Genomic DNA, 13,528 nt, shown 5'->3' on the forward strand with positions numbered 1-13,528 from the left:
CTAATTATTGGTTCTCAAACTAGTTCATTTGGAAAATGCAGAACGATGCTTGGAGTTTCTGGCGTTGCCCCGTACTGGTAATGCGATTTTGCTGATTGTACTTTCCCATGTGATGAGCAAATGATTGTCATCCCTAAAAGTCGCAAGGGACATGGATGTCATCTTAATAAAGAAATTAAAAAGCACATCTTTCTATGAGAAACAATGTAAATTCCTGACCTGTCGCAGAAAATAGTTCTCTAATTGGTTTTGTGTGGTGGTGCAGCAGAATCGTTTTCCCCAAACGTCATGCCAGCGCAGCACCACTGTACATCATTGTCAGCAGTTCAGCAGAATCTCCCTAATAAGAGGACGATTACGTAAACGCGATATTCTTGGGGGGAAAGGAAAAAAAAAAAAAGATCAGGAAAGAATAAGGAGGGGAAAGAGGGAGAGAGAGTCTGTGGCGTTGAGATGATCATGCTTCCCAAGCCTCTCGGCTTGTTAAGGGTCAGCAGCATATGCAGACGGCTAGGTAAGAACTTATAGAGCTTGAAACAGTTTTGTCATTGTTTCTTGGGATTAAACTTTGTGTCCTTTTCCTCTCAAGTTAATAAGAGTGATAATGAACCCTGCAACATTCTCTCTGAGACTAACTCACCTTTTAATAAAATAATCCTAGTGATTTTTACTAAGCGCATTTGCCTTTTCAAATATTGCTGCTAAGTCATTCTTTAAAGCATGATACACCTACAGTAACAAACCACATTTGTCTCTTGTAGGCAAAAGGTAATTTACATTAACTCCTTACCAGGCTGAAGCCTGCTGCAAGCATTGCTGAAATAACATCCATCATTAGATGCCATCTGAAATGCTTGTCTTTCATCATTAGCATTAAAAAGCTCCAGAATGCATTATTAGAGTAATTTCTTAACTATCATACAAATACTGGCTTCTGTGCTCAGATTTACCAAAGCTGACAATTTTCATATTTTCCACATCAATCTTCTATTTCTAGGAGACTGTAGAAACTAAATGGAGATAACCAGGCTATTTGCAGCATGGGTGTAATGCAGGCTGAAGAATTGGATAGTGAAGTATGAATGTTTTGTAGACATTAAAAAAAAAAAGAAAATCAGAAGGCTTTTTGCAGAAACAAGGATACATCTCTTGTTTAGACTTGTTTTTACTGTACTAAATGAAATAGCTCAGTGACTTAAACTATTGGGAATTGGAGTGTGACATTTCTATATGTACATGTCTACTTAGTTTTTGGTGTTGAAGGGTTTTTTTTACAAGTAAGAGGGAAAGGCTTAGTCTCTAGTGGTTCCTATATAAATGCCTTCAATATTTATGGCTACCTGAGTTGAGGAGATTGTATTATGCCTCCATTTTTTGGCTGATTTGGCATTACCTTTTCAAGTACTCTGATGGAAACTCATGAGGATCAAGATTGTGGATTGATTTCATAAAAGGTTACTTTCCAGAGATTGTCTTGACATGAGCTGCAGTGGAAAGACATGGGAGTAGAGGGGGAAGCTGCATTTTAAAATACCAAATAATAACTGAAAACTTTATGAAAGATTTTAATTTATTGGCCTCTGACACCACCAGGGACAATCAGTGGGAAGAAACCTCACTGGGGACAAGGACAGGCTTTAAAAAGCAAAACTAAGGACCATATTGGCACTTAAAAAATTTAAAATCATAACTTGAGGTGAGAAAGTTTGTTCCACTTTGGATGTTTGCTGCTCAGGGTGTAGAGGAGGTGTTGGGGCACGGTTTTGTAATTAGCAATCTGTTCCTGTATGGAGGAGACCGGGGTAAGCAGTGTAGCCATGTAGTGCATCTGTGTGCGAGGATGTCTGTAAGTGTTAAAGGTTCCCATACCCCCTCTCACAACTTTCTAACTGCCATTAATTAGACCTGGGTTTTAGTACTTTTCTAATTAAGAGATCTAAAATTAGATTCTCGATGGCATACGTAAACAAGCTGCCTTTGTTATAGGGGGGTTCCACTTTTCTGATTAACTAGACCCTAACTAAATGCAGCAACAAGAAATATTTTGGTTTATGTGTTTATATATGTTGTTGACTTGCAGTGATGTCGTCTGGAACCTGAATTGATTCTACAAAATGAATTATATTTTGGTACATACTTACTTTTTGCTACCAGGAACCTGATGAGAATAATAAAAACAGGATCTGTAATATTCTTTTTCTCAGGGACTTTTTTTTCAGAGTATGTGCTAGTGGTGAGTGAGTTTTGATTTAAAATTATTACTAAAATAGTTTGTTTGTCTGAAAACTCATTTGCTGAAAATCATTTTCTTACTTAAAAATGATAAGAATTGATGTGCGTTTGCTAAGTGTCTGATTAAAGATCACAAAGAAACTCATATTTTGCATCAGAAATAAGCAGATGGTGGACAGATGGTTTAAATTAATATTAATTAAAAATCTTAACTTAAATTGTTTACCCTGTAAATGCAAAGTTAAGAAGCCAGCTTTCATCTTTAGGGTTAATAACACTCCAAATCTATTTATTAAAAATTGCTCCAATGGGCATTCTTTCCAAGCTTTGATCACAAAGATGGTAGCCTCAATAAAGAGCATGAAAGTGGGTGAAAGCTGGAAAGGGAGAGTAATTCTAGGACTCTTAACAAAGATTCTGCAGAGGTCAAGACTAAAAATTCCTTTTAGTCTCTGTAGTCAAAAAAGGAGGTGAAAAGGGGGGGACTGAGAATTCAGGATCTCTCTTTCATGCTGGTTTCTCAATATATTTTTCTTTAAAATTAAATTTACAGCTATGGTTGATTATACTACAGTAAAATAAAATCCATGAGTATCTTAAAAACCTTCACAAACTGTTTTCAAAAAAGAAAAGGGGTTCAAATTCTGTCTTGATATATCCTTTACATTTCCTTACTAGTTCACTAGGATTGCAGTTGATGTAATTGGGAGGGGAATTATGGCAGCTGGTAATTGTAGAGGAAGTCCAGAGTGTACCCAGATACCACAGAGCACTGTGTGTGTATATAAATCAGAATATGAAATAACTATGATAATTCAGATGTCACTATATGGTAACCATGGATACTTGACATTTTTAGTGGTAGTGACTACTTTATCTCTGGACATCTGTCACAGAGCCAAATTTGGTCCGCAGTTAAGCATGTAGTGTTCCCATTAAAATAAAAGGAGATTTGTCCCTTTGGTGAGACAGAATTGGACTGTAAGTGCTGGAAGCTTTGCTCTTTCCCTGAGTTTGTGACGGAGGTGTTTCACAGAGAAAGTGTACATTTTAATAGGTACCCATTTTCCCTAATGCACCTCTTCATTCAAGATAAGAATCAGGAACTCTAAATTTAGAGCCATCTATAAAGAGCTAAGATTTAATTGAGCTTTGGGAGCATTAGCATTTTGATTCATGGTAGTTCCAAGCATCCAAGTGCTTCAGCAGTTGACGTGAAGTTTAGGGAGAAATTGCAGGACTTCTCTGGTAGGGACAATTTAAAAAAGCATTTAACTCGATGCAATCTTATCTCTCTGTTCAAGGAGCTGAAGGTATCACTGTGTCACTTCTTTAAGGGCCCTGGGAAAGGTAGGAAGTTGGTGGTGCACTCTGACACAATGGATCCCAGCCCTGGGACAGTGTGTATCCCAAAGTGGAGCCTCTGCTAAAAATGATGCCTGCTACGTTGTAGGCTGTAACTTCACATTCATAAACTTAGTCATGTTATGGGTATTAAGCACATTCTTAACAAAGAGTTAGCAAGGCTTCAGGGAAGAAGAGCCAGATGTGAGAGAAGCTTTAAATGTTGGGGGTTTGCAGAGTGCAGTTAAAGCTGTGACTGACAGATTATGAGTTCCTGTGTCAACTGCTTGGAAAAAGCTGCCTAGGTGGCATGTTTTCCACTCCATCCCCTGTCATCCAGTTTCCTCTGTGCAGGTGTGTGTTTCTCGCTTTCTGCTCATGAAAAACCTCCAGTTTCCAAATGTTGCTATGACTCCACACTATTTTCATGAATTAGACCTGAGTAGCAAATTATTTATTTCAGAGCACCACAGCTGAAGAGATCACACACAACTGTTGCCACAAGCAGTAGATCTGTCTACATGGAAATGGCTTCACATGGATTTTAGGAGAGCCTGCAAAGTATACACTGGTGGAATCTGCATCATGACAAAGAAAATCTAAATAATATTTGTTTCTCTTTTTTTTTTTTCCTTTATTTTCTTTGCAGATTTATTTACGCATCTTTGCTTGGGGTTTTTTGGGGTCTTTTTTCTGCATGCTTTTTTCACAGACTTTGGCTTATTTTCAATTATTGCTTCTGGAAGTGTCACCAGATTTTAAAAGTGCACGTGTCTCTAATAATTTTCTGTTCTTCTGTTCAGGTAGATATATTACCTTTATCATGGACCCATTTCAATACGTCTATGTCATCCGAAATAGCAAGCAACTTGAATTTCATGAATTCGCTAATAAAATGGCATCCAAAACTTTTGACTACCCAGCCTTGTCAAAGGGAAAATTCCCTGAGCTCAAGGAAAACCTGCACAGAATCTACCAGTATCTACAAGGCAAGCCTTTGGATATCATTTCTGACCACATGATGAAAAATCTCCAGGATATATTTGAATGGAAATGCTCACAAGCAACAGATTGGGAAACAGAAAAAATGTACAAATTCTGCTGCTCTGTAATGTTTGAAGCCAGTTTTGTAACACTATATGGAAGAGTTCCTGCTGCAGATGGCCACAAAGTTATTAGTGAAATCAGAGACAAATTTATCAAGTTTGATGCCAGCTTTCCCTATTTAGCTGCAAACATACCAATTGAGTTGCTAGGAGCTACCAAGAAGGTTCGGAAGGAGCTTATACATCATTTTTTACTTCAGAACATGACAAAATGGCTGGGAGGGTCAAAAGTGGTCCAAGCCAGACAAGATATATTTGAGAAATATGAGCTGCTTGGAGATTATGACAAAGCAGGTAGGAAACTTATGAATGATTGCTTGTCTAAAATAAAATAATTTACTATAGACCTTTGAAATAAAAAGGCAAAATGGCGACCTTGAAATTTTTTTATGTTCTTTCTAATTGGCTAATGATAAAATGTTTTACTCTGAAACAACCCTCTATGATAATTGATTTTTTTTTTTTTTGTGCTGAGGTGGTAAAACAAGATACTTAATGGTGATAATGAGAAAGATTATAACTGAGCTGCATTTCCTCCCCTTATTCCCCCCACCCCCCCCGACATTACATTTCAAACTATTCTCATTAAGCAGAAAATTAGACTTCAGAAGCCTATTGGTCCTCATTAGCATTCACTGATCCTTGGCTGGGTCTGTGTCCTAACATCTTTTAATTAGCACACTGCAAATCTAATCAGTGTAATAAACGCTATTAATCTTCCTTTTCACTTATTTTCTCCCAGCACATCATTTTGCCTTCCTGTGGGCCTCTGTGGGAAACACGATTCCAGCTACATTCTGGGCCATGTATTATCTTCTGCGGCACCCAGAAGCTCTTGCAGCGGTGCGTGACGAGATTGACCATTTGCTGCAGTCAACAGGTCAAAAGAGAGGGCCCACATATAACATCCACCTCACCAGAGAACAATTGGACAACCTGGTCTACCTAGGTAATTTATTTTTATCTGTTAGGAAGAGAAGAGGGGCTCTCCCGGCAAACTCGGTTTATCACTCATTTCTGTTTACTGAGAAGGTGGAGGACACAGCTGCCTAATTGACATAATAACACCCATTTACATCAATTATAAATTATGTAGTTTATAGCTGTAGATACTCTCATTGCATGTAAACATTAAAGCCTAGGTAATTAACTATGCAAGGTATGCAAAAGGCTAAATCGAAGCTTTGCAATTATTTGAAAAAAAGTTGATGCCTATTAAGTTGTTTGATTCTGAGCATCTGCCGAAGTGTTAATGCATTTCAAATACTTCTGTATGGTTCTGCCAAGAAAGAACCTTTTCTGAAATTAAAGTGGGATTGTGTATTTAAACTGCAAATGTATTTTATCCGCAAGCAATTTCTTTCTTCCTCTCTTTAACAAAACAAAAAGACTTCTAGAACAGGCTCTGTTGGGCATTGCCTCCAGAAAAAAATATAAGAAAATAAAAATTTGAGGAGGAGAAATGGTGTTTTCAGTACTTTATTCAAAAAGGGAGCTTTAAGAGAGCTACACATCTTTCGGTTCTGGATCCAGGGTTCAGAGGGAGACCCTTGCCAGTGGTATTGGAAGCTGTTTTAATCAGGAGCTGTACAGGCCTTCAGAGCATCAGCTCTTGGTTTCACTTCATTTGGTAGTACACAGACACTGGCAACAGAGATGGTAAAATAGCTCAAGGGAGGAAAGAGGGTGTAGCAGGTAGGTACCTAACCTTTAAGCATCTGTAAGTCTCCACAAGTAGTGTTACAGGGGCAGACAACAGCTGAATAAAAGATTAAAGGTTCAATAATCCTCTGTTTTTAAATATCAAAACCAATCCCGTGTTCCAAACAAGCTCATGTCAGGTCTTGGTAGCTCATGACCTGAACTGATGCTCCATTCTTAAACAAAGCTGTGTGAAGAGATGGTGGTGGAGAAGTGCATTCTGTGCCTGGTTTGGATCCTTGTAATAGCTGCCATTCTCCAAGATCACTCAATCTGGCATGTCTCAGGAATCTGTGTGCAAACTTGATTTGATTAGTACAACCATAAAATTTAGTCTGATCCATTTCTTTAAGTTAGAGCATTAATATTAATGTTACATATCATGAGTCTACTAAGTTGGTTACATCTGGAGTATGGCTGTTCTTAGATTTATCTCTAACCAATGGAGAATGTTTTTGAAACAGAGGAGATACTAGATGACAGTTCTGGTGAGTAGCATGACTTTCTAAGCACCTAATGGACTTCTAAGGAACACAGGTAAAACTACTTTGCATCAGAGCTAGCATACACCAATAAAGATGTTACCAAGCATCAAGAAGATCAAAACAGAATTTAGTTTATATTTATAGGATAAGGTGGGAATGGCCATGAAAAAAAAAGGAGGGGGGGAAAGGCTTCCTAAAAGTGTAGGAATAAAGAAAATAAAACCATGTAGTTTGCTAAAACCATCTGGTGCAAAACAGTATGAACAGTTTAAAAACATTAACTGTGTCATTCCTCTGCTTCTTGAAATCTTGAAGCACCTTGGTAGCATTTGATTTATGTGTTGAGAGGGAAGTGCCACATCCTACTTTGTAGTATTCTTGTAACACTTTTGTTAAATTTTATAATCATGTTAAACATAATGTGATATGAACAGAAGCTACTTTTCAATTCTTCTGGCACTTAAGTCATAAAGGGCTGGATACTACCCATAAAGTAATAATATAGAAAAAAAATCTGTACCATAAGAGAATTAGAGTCATGCTTCAGTGGAAAGGGGAAAAGGATGTTTTGTTAATAAATGTGTAGGAGGGATGAAGGTCCCAAATTGCATTTCTTGCACGCCAAGAGCTCCCCTGTTGCAGGAAGGCCACTGACCCCAAACCTCCAAGACTGAGCTTTTCCTCTTTCCGTTCCCTGTGTGCCAGCCCGGAGCGTAGGAAACTGGGATTGTGTCCCTGCTCTCGAGTGAGGCAGACCAGGTGGGATGCTTGCATGTTCATCAGCTTGTCATCTCATTTTCCTGTTTTAAGTGCTCTGATTCTCCGTCCTCTTTTTGGCCTACTATAACAAGAGACTTTTTTTGATTCTTCATGCTATGGAGAAGAAGCAGAAATTGCTAAAAATCCTTCTCAGGAAGTAGCATTGTTATTATGGTCAGATTGTTTGGGTCTGGGGAACAACATGGCCTGATTTACTCCTAAATTCTAACCTCAGGTACATGATTATTTTATTTCAAAAAAAAAACCAAACCAAACTGCAAAACTCTACCCAAAATCAGAGTAGCAAATTTTGGCCCTGATTATCTTTTTTTGATGATATTTCTGGGGCAGCACCCTTTGTATTGTCCACAATAACACAATACAATCCCTAAATCTAAACGTGGGTATTTGTGTGCACAGAGTAACACACATTATTAGACATTATGGCTCACAACAGAGCACTGTTGTGGTAAAGGACACATGAAAATGGTCTGTCAGTTAAACTGGTTATAATGGAAATGCCAAGGGTAAAGCAGAGATGTACCTAGTGCATGTTTAATGCTAGGCATGTTTAGTCAGTTCGTTTGTTTAATATTAGTCCATTCATTTATATGGTGAAGTATTCTTGCCCCAGGTCATTGCTGAATCCCAGATATTCCTGCAAAAAGAGCACAGTTTGAAAAATTGTTTTGTACACAAGAAAGGGTAGGGACCCAAAAGGAGCTAATAGAGAGTGTGTAGTCGTAACACAAATGCTAAGCATTAAAATCACTGGTTGAATTGAAAGGAATAAAATATATTCTTCTGGAATGGGCTGAGCAGTACCATTTAGTTCTGAGTAAGATGCAAATGTACTTGTTTCAGATTATCGTTTGTGTTGGCACACCGTGATGCCTGTGGGTAAATGACCCCCCCAAATATTTGCATACTCAATAGCTATTTTCCTACAATACACTCTAATAATTATTGCACCCTATTACCTGCTCTGTGTTAGTGTAAAATTAACAATCCATTACTGCACAATAAGTTTTATAAAACATTTACAGATAGAGATCATGTTTAATTAAAATTAACTTGCCTACGAAAGCCAAATGCACTTATGATTCGCAATGACCTTTCATTACCTGCAGTCCCTTGTTTTGGCTGGATGATTGACAGCTTGCTGTTTGGCTACCATGTTGTATTTCAGCTGACAAGACTTTTCATTTTAACTCAATTTGCCTGCCTATCACAAGCTGGTGGCAGGCCAGGCTCAAGTCACCCAGCTTTGCCTCAGCAGCTTGCTCTATTTCTCATTAGTACGCATTTATTCAGTGGAAATTGGAAGACAAATGCTTGAAGGCATGTGAACTAAGTATAGCAAATTAGGGTTTAAAGACTGAATATTTATAAGTATATTGAAACAGTTTTTTAAAAAAAAAAAAGTCTAGAATGAATTGGAAGCTGAGTGCTAGCTTTAGTATAAGAGAAATGAAGAGAGAAGTGGGAGGATTCTAAGAATAACAATACTATGAGAGATATCTCTCTCTTCCCCCCTCCTTCTCTCTCTAGAAAATATGTAAAATCTCTCTGACAACACCTTATCAAACAACAGCCTGGCTTCTTTATGTAGCGCTTGCACAGTGAAGTTTAGCATCTCATGTGTGTAAGAAGGGGGGAAAAAAATGAGGGTCATGTTCATTTGCTGCTTGGTTATCCCTTGGTATGCTTTAAATTGCCTTGTTTGTTCGGCACAAGCACAGAAACAGATGTTGCTCTACCGTGCTGGATAATTTACTGTACCTCACGGTGCAGAATGGAAGGCCTCCCAAGCTACCCAGCTGGTCTGTCAGCGGCGATGGCTGGTGTCTGCTGAACTATGACAACTGCAAGTAAAGGCTGCAGTTTTATTGTGCAGTTGTCATTCCTCTCAATGTATAGCTCTGGCATTTGTGGAAAGCTGACTGTCTATTTTTTTAATGTGAGCCTGCAAAGCCATATAAGCTCCATTCTCCTTTGTTGATCATAATGTGACTCATTACTTTTGTCATCTAATGATTATCGGCATGATCGCTCAGAGCGAGAGCCAAGCTCGCCTTCCACACATAACTGGTACTGGAAGGTAAAACAGATTTGTCATTTACGATCTGACCGCTAAGCCACACTTTGTGCTCCATTATTGTGATTAACTTCTGCATAAGATATGCTGCCCAATTGTCATTTGAGATCCGGCAGCGGGCAGGGACTGCCGCGCTTTCTGGGAGGATGTCCACCGATAGGATGTGACCGCATTGCTTGGGTGGTTAAATGTAAACCTGCTATTTGGCCGCGGCACTTTATAATTATTTCTCTCTTTTTTTTTTTTTTTTTTCTCCCTCCTTCCCTCTTCCTCATTTGGTTTTTGCTGTCTCTACGTATGTTACCACCATTTCCAAATGGTGGAATGGTACAAAGCTACCAGCTTCATTTCCTGCAGGTTGAAGGCAGTCTGGAGCTGAGGCTGGACCCTTCCTTTGTACCGCGTAAAGTTTTGTTGCCAGAGCGCTGCCAGTTGAAATCTATCGTGTCAGGTGCCTTGTGGCTATCCGCAGTAGAGGCCATCTTCTGGAACCAGGGTTCTTTTCTGGCTTCGTCACCAACAAGCCGATTTGACTCTGCCTGATTATAGTAACGAAGGCAGTCCAAAAGAATATGCACAGACTCACTGTACGTCACATTGAATCACGGCGCTGGCCACACAAAGCTGACCGCAGCCTCATTTCTTTAGACAAATGCATGCTTAAGGAAAAACCTCCTGCAAGAAAGCATCCAGGGCCACTTTATTTGCTATGCATGCTGCACCAGATTTAATTTTTAGTGAAAGAACGTTTGTTATTATTTTTTTCAGAGGCAACTACACTGGGTAGCTACTGTCTCTAATAAACTAACCTTTTGGGTGCAGCAATTGCAGTGCCTTGGTGAACACTTAGAGAAGGCTTATTTGATATCACAAAACATATATGCAGACACAATTGGATTATTACATGCAAATGAAACCCTATTTTAGGCTATTTTTCACACTAATGATTAGAAGGAATCAAGTCACATATAACGGTGCCCATACAAGCTGGTGGAAAAATAGTCAGTTTTGATTACAAAGTGAGAGATGCAGCCCTAGACAGGAGCTACATGCTGATATACATGCTATCAGAATGATTTATGCAAATTATGCATATTATTCCCAAAGGAATTCCTCCTCAAACTGCCAGGATAAATTGCCGGAAATTAGCCATAAAATCTGTCGTGCTAGGAGCAAAAGGTGAAGGCCACTGGGAAAGCAAGGACATTCTGCTTCTGGAGCCTTCCAGGATGTGATGGTGGAGACAGAAATCTTGCTTTGCCCAAACCTGAAAGACTATGTTTTGTTTCCTCTAGGCCAATTAGAAGTGTCTTTCTCTCTTAAAATTAATAGGCAAATAATGAATTTCTTTCACTCAATCTGACCACAACAGACGCTATAATTTGCCAGCATAGTACATTGAAAAGAAAATACATTTTAAAATTATCAGAGTGACTACAGAATTAGCAAGCAGAATGATTTCTAATGTATAATCCTATCATTAAATCCAACATCTTTCAAAAGGCAAGCTCAACAGCTCCATGGATGCTTTCACTGGTATTTGTTTGCAACCACCAAAATACATGTAAATGCATAAAGCGTTAGTGTCTTTTGATTGTGTTGTTTGCAGCGTGATGCCTGAATAATGTCTTTCCACCCAAAACTTGGTGCTGCTTACAACCGACAGGGTTTCTCATCACCATCAGTGAGAATCATTTCGGGACATTCAGCATCCCGACTGCCCCACCCCAGCCCTGCGGAGTTGTGTATTGCCTCCTCCTGGTCTCTGCTTTATGCTTGGTTTTGCTTGTATGGTTTTTTTTCCTTTTTTTTTTTTTTTTTTTCTTTTTCCCTTTAGCCTGCCCTACTAAACTCCTTGGAGAATCAGCAGCTGTAGTCATGTATAACTTCCAGTCATCTCCCATATTTCTGATGCTTCCTCCCTCCCCCCTTGTGTTTAATCGCAGAGAGTGCCTTAAACGAGAGTTTAAGAATGTGCTCGTCCTCCATGAACATCCGCATCAGCCAGGAGGATTTTGTTCTCAAGCTTGAAGGGAATCAAGAAGTCGTTTTGAGGAAAGGAGACTGGATAGCCCTTTACCCGCAGATTTTGCACATGGACCCTGAGGTCTATGAAGATCCGAAGGTAAACATTCAGCTGGTGCTACTCTTCCTACTCCAGGCATATCGAAGCAGCCAAGCCTTTTGTGATCTCTGGGTTGTTTTTTTGTTGGTTTTTTTTTTTTTTTTTACTGCTGTTCCTTCTTGTGGAACAAATCTTCCTAGTTTCAGATGTATTTTCTAGGGCCCTGCAGGTCAAAGGATTCATGGCCTGAAGAGAGAAATATGGTGATGAGACTGACTGCGACTGCTTTCAAAGGAATTGACAATTGCACATTGACTACCATAAACTTTAGGCTAAATGTGGGCTTTGTTTGGCAGTGGATCATTTGATACCCAAGGAGGGCTGAATAATAGAAGGTGGTTTAAATAGCAAATAATGTGGGCCATTTAGCTAAGTGCCCGCAAAGCATCATTGACTCTCTGAAGCCCTATAATAGCAGTGTCTTACTTGAGCCTTATGCTTTTTCACCTCCCTTCGTAGGGATTCACCCCTTCTTGATCAATTAGAGTGTTGTGAACTTGAGACTGTAAAGCTGTTGCTCTGCAGTGAGGCTCGGAGGGTAATTGTGTCATCTCCTTGTATTTTTCTCTGACGCTCAAGTTAATGAATATCAAAGACTCGAAATTAATCCACCCTGCCTCAGCTGTAATACAGCTTCAGAAGTTCACCACCTGCATGCAAATTGAATAGTCCTCCTCTCAGCTAGGTTGCTCCCCAGATTGCTGTCCCCAGCCCAGGGTGCCCAGAGGAAGAGCAAGAAAGAGCAAGGGTGCACGCTGAGGCTGTTAAATGGCTTGTCTGCCTGAGAGGCAAGAGCTTCTACCTCATCCATTCCTCACCCCTATTTTCCTAAGCAAATGGCTGTCTCCCAGCCATGCTGATCTCCATCCTTGCCATTTGAGCCAAAGAAGAAATGAACTGGATTTTTTTACATGTTTATAGAAAGCCCGTGTTAGAGACGCTGCTCTGTGAAGCTCTCCCTTTCAGGAATTTAAAGAAGGGAGGTTGCAAAGAAAAGATGAGATTCAAGTGCCTCGTTGGTGCAGGACAGCATTTCGTTGTGTAGAAGCTCTGCCAGCCTCAGTGAGAGGAGGTGTGGAGCATGTTGGAGTCAGCAGGAGTAAGGTATAGTCACTGGGATGAACATTGGAACCACGAGAATGAAAATTATATTCAGGGGAGCTCTGCTGGCTGTCCCCATCCAAAAAATGAAGATAAACCCTGCAGAGAAATTCAGGGTTTTAAAATAATCCATCTATTGGCAAATAGTTGATTAATATTTTTATCCTTAAAAAGGATAGAAGGATAGATAACAGCTAACAAATAAGCTTTTTTTTTTTTTTTTTTTTTTTTCATTTTATCCTTAACACTTTATTTTGGAGAACGTTATTGATTTGTCAAAAGTCCATCTGTTTGTTTAGGTCCTAGACCAAAAGCATCAGTGTGGAAACTGATCTCCTCCCTTATCCAATAATTGCCGGAATATATTACCATATTTCCATTGCTTGAATATATCTGCTTAGTATCAGCTCTGCTCAGCTTTCACAGTACAGCTTTAGTTCATATATTTTATCTTTTTGATAGTGAATGAGCAATCCACACATTGCAGTACATTGATTTCAGCACATGGGCCCCTCTCGAAAAGTGGGGAAATCACTGTTCTGTTTGGTTCTTAAAATATGCAGTGTGCTTTCAACAA

At 39.3% G+C, this 13,528-nt stretch overlaps 1 protein-coding gene across 2 annotated transcripts in view; it reads left to right on the top strand.

Annotated features, from left to right (window-relative positions):
* The window catches only part of CYP7B1 (cytochrome P450 family 7 subfamily B member 1), a 125,352-nt gene that overhangs the window by 105,176 nt on the left and 6,648 nt on the right, over window positions 1-13,528 (top strand). For both annotated transcript variants that reach the window (XM_086886902.1, XM_086886898.1), the window contains exons 3-5: window positions 4,380-4,976; window positions 5,425-5,631; window positions 11,672-11,850. In XM_086886902.1, the coding sequence (XP_086743028.1) occupies window positions 4,380-4,976; window positions 5,425-5,631; window positions 11,672-11,850 (983 nt within the window). The remainder of the gene's footprint in view (window positions 1-4,379; window positions 4,977-5,424; window positions 5,632-11,671; window positions 11,851-13,528) is intronic.

This window comes from Cyanistes caeruleus, chromosome 1 (assembly GCF_971803275.1).
Source record: "Cyanistes caeruleus chromosome 1, bCyaCae1.hap1.1, whole genome shotgun sequence".
Taxonomy (NCBI): Eukaryota; Metazoa; Chordata; class Aves; order Passeriformes; family Paridae; genus Cyanistes; species Cyanistes caeruleus.